General features: G+C 57.5%; 1 protein-coding gene across 1 annotated transcript in view; it reads right to left on the reverse strand.

The window, feature by feature from the left end:
• The window catches only part of FRMD8 (FERM domain containing 8), a 17,756-nt gene continuing 4,567 nt past the window's right edge, over positions 1–13,189 (reverse strand). The window contains exons 4-11 of the mRNA XM_033119954.1: positions 11,949–12,050; positions 11,554–11,612; positions 11,265–11,431; positions 9,819–10,043; positions 7,541–7,664; positions 6,613–6,756; positions 3,689–3,893; positions 1–1,673 (exon numbers count right to left, since the gene is read on the reverse strand). Coding sequence (XP_032975845.1) covers positions 1,555–1,673; positions 3,689–3,893; positions 6,613–6,756; positions 7,541–7,664; positions 9,819–10,043; positions 11,265–11,431; positions 11,554–11,612; positions 11,949–12,050 — 1,145 coding nt within the window. The 3' untranslated portion in view covers positions 1–1,554. The remainder of the gene's footprint in view (positions 1,674–3,688; positions 3,894–6,612; positions 6,757–7,540; positions 7,665–9,818; positions 10,044–11,264; positions 11,432–11,553; positions 11,613–11,948; positions 12,051–13,189) is intronic.

The following is a 13,189-nucleotide window of genomic DNA, read 5'->3' on the forward strand; positions in this document are numbered from 1 at the left end:
AAATGGATTTTATTATTAAGTCACATGGTACAAAAGAATGAGAATAGTCAAAGGGCAGTTAGTAAAATGCTCTTTGTCCCAAAGGGCAGGCAGAAAAGGTTAAGGCACAATGGATGCTTAGAAAACAGGAGAAAAACGAGTATAAACAACTCATTTGTGTACACACACACCCACCCACCACACCCCACAAGCCCATCAGATAAAAATTCACCTGACATCAAAACACTGAGTGGGACGAGAGAACCAGAGGACAGGGAGCCAGACTGGCTGGGCAGCCAGTGAGGGCGACTCCAGGAGAGGAGATAAGATGTCCTCTGGCTGGGACATTCCAAAAGGCTGAGGACACCTGTTTATTATGACAAATAACAAAGTCCTTGCTGCCAGAAGGCAAGCCCACCTCAAAACATCTGGAGTGTTCAAACGTCACCAAAGGGAGGAGGTGTGTGAGCTCTGGTATCTGGAGACAAGTTCCCCACCAGGAAGGGGAGACAAAGCCAGCCCTGTGCTGAGCTGGGCCTGCCTCTTTCCTGTGGAAAGTCCCTGGAAGCTCAGTGAGAGGCCCCTCTCCCCGCCAAGGAGGAGACCAAGGGTTGGGCAGGGTCTCCCCCGGGCCAGCCATGCCCAGCACCACACCCGCCCTCCGTAACTTGTCCTGGAGAAAGAGCCAGACAGGGGTGTTGTGGGACCTCCTGCACATAGGCCTGCCCCCAGGGTCAGGCCAGATGCAAAATACAGCTCTACCACTGAGGAAAAGCCAGCAGCTCCGAGGTTGTGGGTTTCTCTCGAGTTGCCCCCGAGTTCACAGGCTTCATGGAAGCAAAGAAGATGAGAAAAGACCAAAACTAAAACCTGAAGTCCAAGGGGGTTCGGGAGCTTCTCCAAGTGTGGTGTGTGTGTCTGGTGGGCTTGTTGGTCCCCCAGGACAGCCACCTCCCAGCACAGTGACAGCAAAAAGGCACTTTCCTTCTAGTCAGTGTGTCCTGCCTGGCTCCCTCCAGCTCCAGCCAGAGAGGGTATGGATGAGGGTCTGGCCTTCTCTGTTCTTGCCATGGTTCAACCCAGAGAGGCCCCCTCCAGCGCCTAGAGTGATGGCCCAGCCTGGCAGTGTGGCTAGAATGTGGGTAGAACGAATGCGGGCATACGGTCACCAAAATCCAGGGGAAAGACCAAAGATGTACACATGACCCTCAGGTCCTCAGTCCTGTTCCTTGGCCACGTGCCATGGGAGCCACCACTGGGGGCTTCAGAGCAGGGGACACTGCCCATCTTGAGAGGGACAACATGGTGAGTCCCTGGTGGGAGGGAGCAGATGGGGCCTGAGCAGATGGTCCTGAGATGGCAGCAGGGTCCAGAAGAAGGGCAGGCCGGCCACGAGAGGGACCCGTGGGAGTCCCCAGCGAGCTCTGCACAGCCCAGGCACAGCAGTCACTTCACGCTCCAAGGCAGCCCTCCTCCCCACTCCAGGACCACAGCTTGACCCTGCCCCTCAGGGAGGGCAGTCTGGGCCAGGTCACGGGCCTCCCTGTACTCTCCTCTTGCCTGGCACCGCCACCCTCAGCTCTGCTCCAGGCTTTCGCTGGGCTGCACCACGGTGTAGCTCCCTTGGCCCATGGAGAGCTGCCGGCCAAAGAAGGACGTGGTGCGCTTCGGTTTCACCCGCTTGATCTGCTCGCCTGTTGAGGAATAAAAGGAGGAATAAAAGGAGCGCACTGAGGAGAGGGTTTCCTGGCAGGAGGGCCCAGGCCCCAGGAAGCCTGGGTGCTGGCTGCTCTCCTCTTCACATCCGCCAACTTTCTGGCCTCAGTGTCCCAACTCCAACTCTTCCACTAGCGACAGGATGGGTGGGTGGGGCGTGTCACCAGCCTCCCAAATCAGAGATAAATCAGGGTTTGCATTTGATGCTGGGCCAGGTGTGGGTCTGAGCTTTTGCTAAAACCTGTTCAATAACAGACCAAAGAAACAACAAAATACCTACAACACATATGACTGGCTGAAGGTGAGCCTCAACAAGATAAAAAGAATTCTTGTAAGTTAAAAATTTATAAGCCAGGTGATCAAGCCAGGTGATCAAGGTCAACATCAACAGTCATAAATCATGTTGATAATGCATCTTTGATATGTGATAAAAATGACACTCTACCTCTGTGGTCTTCCTCCCCAAAACTCGTAAGCCCAGTCTAACCTTGAGAAAAACACCAGACAAATGCCAATAAAGGGGCATCCTACAATATCTCCTCACAACTGTCAAGGTCATCAAAAACAAGGCAAGTCTGAGAAACTATCACAGCCAAGAGGAGCCTAAGGGGACATGACAACTACTAAGTGTTGTGTGTGTCCTGGATGGGATCCTGGAACTAACTGAAAAAGGACATTAGGTTAAAACTAAGGACTTTAGTTAATACTGTATCAATATTGGTTCATTCATTATAACAAATACACCATATTAACATAAGATGTTAATTTTAAAAATTCAATTAAAGAAAGAAATAGGCAACACAAAATGAACAGTAACTTTTGAAGAAAATATAAATGATCAGGCACATAAAAATGGTCTCACTTCTCTAGTGGCCAAACACCAACCCACACAAGTTCTCTCTGGCAATAACACGCATGTGTGGGGGAGGGTGTGGAAGGCAGGTGCCGCTCTGCCTTCTGGGAGGGGTACAGCGGGCACACCCTTAGACCCAGCAACCCCATGTCTACGAACTTATCCTGAGGAAACAGTTCAGATTCCAAGTGAGGATTCGGCTCCAGGTATGTTGTTTGTTGTAGCTGAAAGTGGAAATGAACTAGTGTCCCCCAGCAGGGGACCGGCTGAAATTGCCTGTGCCAACCACACTGAGTCTGCAAGTGCTGACAACTGTGTTATAGAAAAATTACTTTGCCTTTTCCCGAATGTAAAAATGACATGCTTGTAAAAAATTTAAATGCTACGAAGAAGTACAAAGGGAAAAGTAAGTTACAGCAGTTGACCACCGCAGTGGGGTCTTCTCTCCTCACACACGGAGGACGTCTTGCGTGTCGCTGCCCCGTTACCTGATTTTTTTCTACCCAGTATTTTGTGAACCTTGCCATTTAATGTCGGTCTTGGTTATTTCATTACAAAAATATCCGTTTTATTTCGAAACGAGTCTAGGTTTACAGAGAAGTTACAAAGATGATACTACCCTCGTCCAGCTTCTCCAGATGCTAGCATCTCCCACTGCTGTAGTGCGTTTGTCAAAGATAAGAAATGAACATTGGTAGAGTACCACTGACTACACCTCAGACTTGTGGGTTTCACCAGGGGTTCCACAAATGCCTTCTGTCTGCTCCAGGACCCCATCCATCATACGAACTCATTCAGGGCATCGCATTTTTATCAGCTGCACTGATCCCACAGGACGTGGTTCCATCGCTCTGTACCCACAGACAATGGGAGTTTCTAGTCTTGCACATCTGGACAGTGCTGCCTGAACACAGCTGAGGACGCAGCAGTGAAAAGGGATAGGACTCTTACCGCCAGGGCCCCGGCGGCCTCCAGTTCCTGATCACAGCGCTCAGAAGACGTGACACTCACACCCAGCCCTCCTGTCTTTCAGCCAGCTGTCGGCTGGAGGCTACCTCAGCCCTCCCGTGGCATGCGAACGTGTACGTGTGTGCGTGTGCACGTGTACACACGTGTGCGGACCACAAAGGGGTCGCTCACCCTCCTCCACGTAGTCAATGGTGGACAAGTGCTGGATGCGGCTGCACACCACGCTGCTCTGCCTCCGCAGCTGGGGACGCTGAGTGGGTGGCGCTGAGGAGCCAGGGCCCCCCGCGGGGCCGGTCAGGCTCTCCTGGGGGGCGGCGGGCTCCGCCGCCTGGTTCAGCTCGATGCAGTACTCGATGAGGCTGCTCATCAATTCCGCCTGGGAGGAGAGGGGCCAGCGTGAGGCCTGGAGGCTGAGCCTCGGCGCGGCCCTCCTTTCCATGCCCTCCACACGGCCCCCTGCAGAGGGCCAGATGCCCTGCCCTCTCCCTGGTAGAGGAGGCAGATGAGGAAACAACACCATTTACACAAGAAAGGAGGGGGGGACAGGTGCTCTGTGGGCCAGGGGGCAGTGGAGGCCTCCCATCTGGGGAGACTTGAGAGGTCAGTCCTGGTAGATGAGTAGGGTGCTGGGTCTGGGAGGTAGCGTGGGAAAGAAAGAGCATTTCAGTTAGAAGGCCCAGGTTGGGAAGGCAGTGGCTGGAGCTGGATGGGGAAAGCAGCTCAGCTGCTATGGAGAGGAGGAGGAAGGGGGGACTGGGGCCCAGGCAGGGCTTTCTGGGCGAAAGGAATTGTATGAATGTTGGCTGAGAGAAAAACCTGCAGGGCCAGAGGACAGGAAGGCGGTAGTGAGGTCACGGGGTGGGGGTTAGGGGTGGAGGTGGCTGCTTGAGCACGTTCTTCAAAAGTGCTGCCTTTTTAGGGGCAGACGGGTGGCTCAGTTGGTTAGAGCACAAGCTCTGGGCAACAGGGCTGCCGGTTCGATTCCCACATGGGCCAGCGAGCTGCGCCCTCCGCAACTAGAATAAAGTCAATGAGCTGCCGCTCAGCTCCCAGGTGGCCAGATGGCTCAGTTGGTTGGAGCACAGGCTCTCAACCACAAAGTTGCTGGTTCGACTCCTCGACTCCCGCAAGGGATGGTGGGCTCTGCCCCCTGCAACTAAGATTGAACACGGCACCTTGAGCTGAACTGCCGCTGAGCTCCCAGATGGCTCAGTTGGTTGGAGCGCGTCCTCTCAACCACAAGGTTGTCGGTTCGACTCCCGCAAGGGATGGTGGGCTGCGCCCCCTGCAACTAGCAACGCAACTGGACCTCGAGCTGAGCTGCGCCCTCCACAACTAAGACTGAAAGGACAACAACTTGACTTGGAAAAAGTCCTGGGAGTATAAACTGTTCGCCAAAAAGTCCTGTTACCCTTCCCCAATGGAAAAAAAATTTTTTTAAAAAAAGGGCAAACGATGTGAACCGACATTTCACCTCTAGGAAGATAGATAAAAAGCAAATCAGCTGCTCCACAGCTTGACTGTGGTGGCGATGGTTACAACGGTGTGGAAATCTGTTAAAACTCATTCATAAAATGGGTACACTTTATTGTAAGTTATACCTCAACAAAATTGACCAAAAAATAAAGGAGACAAAATCATAGGGAGATACCACGACTCATCCACCAGTGGCTACAACGGAAAAGCCTGACAGTCTGGGTGTTGGAAAGGAGCCGGCGACAAGCACTCATCCTCCCACCGCGAAGTGCAAACTGGGACAGCTGCTTTGGAAAGTGGCAGTGTCCACTAAGTGGAGGACGTGCCCACCTGTGAGCCAGCCGCTGCCCTCCCGGCGTGAACCCCGATATTTGCACAAAGGCCACGCACAAGTGATGACAGTAACACCGTTTGCAACAGCTGCTAACTGGAAACCCGAGTGTCCTTCAGCAACAGAAAGGATGGAAGAGTCAAGGCTGGCAAATTTAGACATTGGAATAGCAGAGCGCAACGTGGAAGATCAAACCACTGCTCCGTGCAGCAAGAATGGAGCTCACGGACTCAGCGCTGAGCACAAGGAACCAGACAGCGAAGAACACACTGTGGGATCCCACTGCCAGACGGTTTGAAAACCAGCAGAAGGACTCTGGGCAGATACAAGTTGGGGGGAGGGGCGGGCGGGTACACACTTAAGATTTGGGCACTGTTCTGTATGTGTATTATAATTCAATAAAACATTTATTTTAAAAAGAGGTCTACACTAATGATGTAAAAATTACGAAGTCATCGCATCAAGATGGGGACAGTCGAGTATTCAGAGCCGGGAGAGGGAAGAGCTTGTGGACACTAGGGCAGGAGGGAAGTCCCTCAAGAGACCGAGAAAAGGAAGGCCAGCAAGGAAGACAGGAGAGAGGCCAGGTCAGGGAAGCCACTGCAGGGGACAAGAAAGGTATTTCCAGGAGTGCCTGGTCAGACTGAGACGGAGGACACACATCTGTGCACCGAGGGTGGCAAAGCAGAGGCTGCTGGACGGGGAGCAGGGGTAGTGCAGGCTGGCTGTGAAGGGGTGAGGCGCAGAGAGCAGTGTGGCAATGGAGGGTCTAGAGACCCAAGGGGGTGGCAGGAGGACGTGTGCTTTCAGAGATGGGAGTCCCTGGAGCATATCCACATGCAGAGGAGAGAAGTGAAGAACACAGTCCTGAATGGGCCCTGTGGGGGGAGGGCAGCCTCTGCCATGATGAGGTGGGGGGAGACAGGGCAGGAAGGCAGACCTGGTGCTGACTGAACCCACCACCCACAGAAGAATGAGACAGGCTGCAAAAGCACAGAGGGGCCTTAACCCTTCCATGTCTGCTCCTCCTCTGATAGCAGCCAACTCGCAGGGGGGCCTGGAGGACAGGGAGCCCTCAACTAAGCCACGCCCACTGCAGGCAGGCCGACGTGGACTCTCCAGACCAGGCCCAAAGAACTTACCAGGGCGGCTCCAGGTCAGCAGAAGTCAGCTGCCTGGTCCCCACGCCCTCAGCCAGCAAGCCTAGAGCCTCCAACTGTCTAGGACCCCTGAGCCCAGCCTCCCCCAATCTTACCCCCCACCCCCAGTGTAGGCGACACCCCACTACCTGCTTGGAGTAGACCTTAAGAAGCCTGTTGACCGGTGTGCCCTCATTGTGACCATCGAACTCCAGCCACAGGACAGATTCCTCCTCCTCGGGGGAGGTGTGGTCCCACGACAGCTCCTGGAAGCGCAGGCCCAGCAGGACGTGCTGGCCAGCGGGAGACACAGAGCTAGAACTCCCCTGCGCAGAGACCAACCCCCACACCTCACCCTGCTCGGGGGCCACCAGGAACGGGACTGAGTCTAAATTCATGTGTGAACTTCTCTAAGGAGAGGAGTCCCTGCTCTTGTCAGACCCTCAAAGAGGGCTGGGGTTCAGGGAGGCTAAGGAGCCCCAACCCACAGCACTTGTCACCAGCAGGTCAGGGCCCTGACAGCTGGGGCAGTCAGGTGGGGAGCGGAGACCTTTCCCAGGCCCAGCTGGGCCCAGGCATGTGGAGACACTGATGCCCTGGCATCGCTCTCTGGGCACAATCAGAAGTCCCTCAAAACTGTTCTGCTGGCTGGGAGAGACTCCTGCGCAGAGCGGCTGCCGACACCACTTTCAACGCAGGCAGCCAGCAGACAGCTAGTGCCAAACGCAGGGAGAAGCGGGACTCAGCCAGGAGGGCTCCAGGAAAGCCAGCAGCGGGTCTCTAGCCGCTGGGCAGGCAGAAGAGCCAGGCCCTGCCAGTCCCTCCAGTCAGAGGTTAGGCTAATCCCAGCCGCAGCCCCCTGTCCTGGCCAGCCCCCTGCCTAGCACACTGGGCAGAAAAGCCCCAGATAACAGTGAGAGCCCCAGGGACATCCGAGGGAAGGAGGGGCCCTCAGACAGGCCACCCACCCTGCCCCTAGGCCACCCAGTCCCAGGGGAACCAGGAAGGCCTGGGTCAGGACCCCACTGTCCCCATCTCCGAGACTGCCCACAGGTCCCACCCAGGAGCTGGAGGTACCTTCTCCCTGCTGTCGATGACATGCACGCCCTCCAGATTGATCGCCACAGTCACTGGCTTTCGACCACCCCGGTGCAAAAAGCCCTGGGTCGGCTTATCAACCTCACCGTGGAAGAAGGCACACCTGTGGAGGGGAGCTGGTGTCAGCCTGTCCCTTCCAGTACCAAGAATGACGGCCCAGGGTCTCAATTCACCCACCAATGAATGCTCTCGCCAGGCCCTGCCCCGGTACCTGAGAAGCTCAGCTGTTTGGGTGACTGAAGATTAAATGAAAACCCGCCCCAGGGGAGGGAGAAACCGAGGGGGACGAGAGGGAGGCTTCTTTGAGGTGGTAGCATCTGAGCTGGTCGTGTAGAACAGGAAGCTTTGACAAGACAGGAGGAGGGACTGGGCAGCACAGAGAAGGCGGGCACCACAGAGGGAAGAGCGCGAACCCCGGTGTGGACACAGCAAGTGACATTCAGGGAACCGCCAGGAGCCCAAGGACCCAGGAGCTGAGGCTGAGACAGCCCCGCTGCCTACTGCCTGCCAGGCCAAGACCCTTCAGCAACAGAGTGGGGGGGTAAGGGCTGCACCTGCTTGGGGCCCCCGAGGGTGCAGGAGCTGCCCAAGGAAGCGGCTCCAGGGCTTGGTACTGAGGAGGAGAAAGGGTGCAGTGGCCTTGCGACACCAACCCACTGAGCTGCCACCCCCCCTCCTGCCCAGCCAGCTCCTCTCCCCCTTCGATGGCTGCCCCAGACTCTCGTCCCCTGCCCTTGGCTAAGCCAGAGTCCTAGTTAATCCTGCTCTGCCTGCCTGCACCCCGCACCACAGGGCCGGACACAGCTCCTTCCATTCCTGTGAGCAGCCTGGATCGCTGCCCAGCAGGCCCACGCCTGTCCCACGCCTGTCCCCACTCCTGGAAGACTTCTACAGGGTCAGCTGATGGCTGGGACTCCTACTGTACTGAGAAAACGGAAGCAACCGAAAGAGGGGCCACTCGCCCATCCTGATCTGTTTTCACTCTACTGGACCATCCCTATTAGCACACACACTTCGCCCGTTGTCAAAATGAAAACCCTGGCCCCACCGCACCCACAGCTGCTGCTCCCCCTCGACTCCACTCCACAGCACGGCTCCTGGAAAGTTAGTCACTCACTGTCTCCAGTCCAAGCTTCACTCTCCTCTACCTCCTGCTTCTTCCACAAGGCTGGAGCCACGGTCAACTGTCAGCCACTCAGGACACGTGGAACTTGACCTTGAAGCAGCAGCGTGGATGCTTGGTCACTCCCTCCTCGACGCCCCCCTCTGCTGGGCTTGCAGAGCACCCCCGCCGTGCTGGCCGGGGTCCTCCTCCTGCCGAGTCCACTCACCTCCTTGGCCGTCTCGGGGTCCACGATTTCAAACACCATCTCCTCAACGATGACTCACCAGTTACTACCCAGCTCTAGACCCAGAAACCCAAATGCCCACTCGGAACTGCCACCTGGGTATCTACAGAGCATCTCAGAACCATCATGTCCGAAGCCAAGCCCCTAACCTTCCCAACCCGCTCCACTACAGGCTCCCATCTCAGCCGGTAACAGTGCCAGCCTCCAGTTGCTTGGGCCACAAACCTGGCATCTTCTCTGCCTCCTCTCCTTTACCTCTTCTACCGCTCACTTATCCAGCAGATTCTGTCGACTCCACCTTCCCCAATTCTGGAATTGGAGCATGTCTCACCTCCTACATGACCACCATCTGGCCCGACCCACGTCACCCCTTCAGAGATTTGTCACACAGTCCTCACTGGTCGCCTGGCCGCGCCCTCGCCACCTGCAGTCTGTTCCTTACTTCTACTGCTCAGTGTCTCTCTCCACTAGGAGGCAGCTTCACCAGGCAGGGCTCACGGTCTCTTTACTGACCGAGGTGTCGCCAGCACCTACTGCCGACACACGGCAGGTACACAGAGCTACTGGCCAGATGTTGATCGCGTGAACGAGAGCACTGGCTGAGGGAAGGTGAGCAGGTCCACGGACCAAGAGCCTGTAGCAGGTGAAGGAGAGGACCTGTCCAGGGTGTCCTGGATGTGACAGGAGGAAGGTAAGGACAGGTGTCCAGCTTGGGACCCGTGGGGCCTGACGTGCTGGCATCAAGGCACATCTCACGTGAGGAGGGAGCTCAGGTGGAGCAGAGATGGGCTCCCTGGCAGGCCGCACTAGCAAAGGCCAAGACAGGTGGCTGGGCTGTCAGGCAAGGGGACAGAGGAGACCCCAGAGCTGTGGCTGCCCATGACGATGGCAGCCAGGGAGCTGCTCACCCGTAAAAGGGCAGCTCGTGGCACTTGAGCAGGTAGGCGCGGTAGTGGGTCCGCAGGGAGGCCTCCCACTCGCTGTCACTGCTGACCACTTCCTTCACCTTGCGGTAGGCGTTGAGCAGGCCCTGCTCATCCGTCCCAGCCTTGGCCGCCCGGCCCCGAAGGGCAGCAAAGAGCCGGTGGCCCCGCTTACACAGGTGGGCAGGGAGGAAGGAGTCCAGCTTCTCCCTGTGGAGGAAGGAAGACGGATGCCTGACATGAGGGGCTCCGTGGCTCGGGGCTGACCAGAGGTGCCAAGGTCCTCAGGGTCCAGACACGCTCATGGGGGAGCGCAGGGGACCCCTGGACACAGCCCGCCACAGATGCTACTGCGGCCATCCCGGCAGCACCTTCAGGCGAGAGGCCTGAAGGAAAGGTTGGGAGATGGAGAGAAGAGCCAAAACCCGGTCCGCCCAGAAACAGGCTGTGGCTGGAGGATTTCAGAGCAACGTCTATTGTCACCGAGCTAGGGAGGTTTGGATTTCTGAACTAGTGGAACTTTTACATCAAAAAATGGTGCAGTGTCCCAGAGCTATCAATGTTTTGTTCTGCCAAACAGGGGTGTAATAAAGCACCAACCTCCAATCGGCACAGGTTCGTGAAAGAAAGGGCATTTTCAATCACACACAGCAGAGCGGGCAAGAACCTGGTGTGACTGCTCTGTCCTTCTCATCCTAGGCAGCCCAGGGGTTACGTAGGCCCTGGCCGTCCCAGATAAGCCACAGCTGGGGCCTCAGTCTTTGAGCATGCGCGCCCTCGCCAAGCCTCGTCTTCCCCGCGCAGAAGGGACACTGATGCCTAGTCATACGGAAAGGAAAGGCGCTAGCATGTGCCTGGCCTGCAACTAGTACGGAACACATGTCACTGCAGTTGTCCCTGCTGGGGCTTCTTTCTGAAGGACCAAACACCCCAGGCCATGGGGAAGGGCAGCCAGTCCAGCAGGAGGGCTGAGGCGAGGAAGGAACATGTGCTGGCCTGAAGAGGCCCAACTGCAGGGCGGCATGAGGAGGGGGTCTCCAGGGGGCTGCCCACCCTTCTCAGGGCTGCCGTGGGCATTTTCATTTGTCCCCCCACAGAATCCCTAACTATGACTGCAATTAAACAAGCCCAACACCCTCCTGATCTCAGATGGAGGCTGGATTCCGTCCTCACGCACATGGGGGGGCTCCTTGGGCTGGGGCTCCGCCCAAGTGGATGTCACTTCACCCAAGTCTCCCACTTTCCAAGGAGGATGAGGAAAAGGTAGCTTAGAGGAGTGGGGTGATTTACCCAAGGTCACAAGTGTCAGGGCCAGCCCTGGGCTGAGCCCACCTGACTCTAGGACCTCGCGAGACCTAAGAGCACTTGTAAGTAGGACCCTGGGGCAACCCTCCCCACCCGCCCCCTGCCTTGGGTCATGCTGGCCGTCACCTCAGGGTGCAGGCAGTGGGCTGGCCCGGCTGGTAGGGCCCGAGCTGCACGCGGCACACCAGGGCGCCCAGGGCCTCGCAGTCCTCCAGGTCACACGGGTACCGTGCAGCCAGCACGTTGCCCTTGGCCTCTTCGTAGAGCAGCCGCAGGACCTCCTCGTCGTGGATCTGGGTGGCAGGGAGGGGCTGCTCAGCTGGCTCAGGGTGCCAGCTTTCAGAGGTCTAGGGACAGGGAGGCTGGACACAGGGCGCCAGCCCTGGGTGCTACTGCTTGGGGCTTGCTGCCTTACCTGGAGCTCCCGTCGCTTTGGGAAAAACACGTTCCTTCGGAACTGCAGGGAAGGCTCATCTGGGGGGAGAGGAGGAGGTCACCGCTTGGCCACTCTGCTCAGCCCTGCCCAGCTCTCCCGACTGGCCCAGTCCCCAATCCTCAGGCTCATGAAGCATGATGAGAAAACCCAAGGGCTGTCCAGAGAGTGGGGTGGGTGGCTTATCTCGACATGCTCACTGCCCCCGCCCCCCAGTGCACTGTCTCCTGGCCTCCTCCCAGGGACCCCAACCTCTCCTGAGTGGTCCTGCCACTCAGCCGGGGTAGCTCCAGCTGCCACCGGAGGCCTGGCTGGGCCGGGAGTCAGTGCTGCAGGCCCAGATGGGCCGAGACGCAGACGCACAGCCACACACTGACCTGTGGCCACATCATCGTCCGGGGCATCGGTGAAGCGCAGCAGCAGTTCTGGCCACTGGCGGCCCAGCTTGTAGGGCTGGTGCTTGGGCTTCAGCTGCACCTCTGCAGGACAAGAGGGGAAGCGGCACATGAGGCCTGTACCAGTGCAACTGCCACCTGCCACCAACAGCAACATGCGGCAGTCATGGCCAATACCAAGTGAGTGGGTACGCGTGTGCTCTGCTGTACCCCACCCTCATTTCAGCCAGAGAAAATGGGGCTCAGAGAACTTGTTTGTCCAAACTCACGTAGCAAGCGAGGGGGGTCAGGGTCAGGCTCAGGCAGAGCCAGCCTCCGACTGTTCCCTACAGAGCCCAGGGTGGGCTGGAGCCGAGAGGCTGCGGCAGAGGGAAGGTGCAGGGGGGGGGGGCGGGGGGGAGGGCAGTACAGATGGAGCCAGCACGTCATCAGGAAGCAGAGCCCGAAGCTGGTAGCTGAGGGGCTGCCCTCACCACCCCTGGCAAAGCCTGGGCCTCCCCCTTGCCAGCCCCCACCCCCAGCCACTCCCCTGGGAGCTCCACCTGACCTTCCATCCTGCAAGCGTCTGGCATCCACAGCCCACAGGCACCGTGCACCATGCCTGCCAGCTCCTCGACCTCACTGCCGTCCCTCACGCCCTCGCCCACTCCGCTCCTGCCACTCTACCCTTCTTCAGTCATTTGAACATTCCCAGATTGTTGGTGCTCTGAGGCCTCTGCACTTGCCGTTCCTCCTGCCTCAGACACCCTTCCCCTAGATCCTCACACGGCAGGTTGGTTCGGGGTGCAGTTCAAGCGTCACCTCCCCTAGACCCTTCATTAAGGCTGCCCTCCTTGCCATGCATCCCCCACCTGAACCCCATTTGGTTGCCGGTAACAGTGGTTACCGCTATCTGACATGACCTCACTGTGCCCCCACTAACCGGTGAGTGCCACGTGGGCAGCAGCGCCTCTGCCCGGTTCATTGCTGTACCGGACCCGCCATGTGCCCTCACCATGGGTCGACCTCTCAACTCCAGACTCAACATCCCGGGCCAGGAATGACAAAACAGTTTCACCTCGTGCACCGGAGCCCCATGGCTTCTGAGAAGTCTGAGGCCATTTCCAAGGCCAGCTGGTGATGAACCAAGATGGCTGTCGGGGTGCAGGGAGGGCAACATACACGCCACAACGTGTTACCCCGGCCTTCTGAATGCCCTGCTGACCCTTACCCCCCACTTCACT

The sequence above is a fragment of the Rhinolophus ferrumequinum genome, chromosome 11 (assembly GCF_004115265.2).
Source record: "Rhinolophus ferrumequinum isolate MPI-CBG mRhiFer1 chromosome 11, mRhiFer1_v1.p, whole genome shotgun sequence".
Classification (NCBI taxonomy): domain Eukaryota; kingdom Metazoa; phylum Chordata; class Mammalia; order Chiroptera; family Rhinolophidae; genus Rhinolophus; species Rhinolophus ferrumequinum.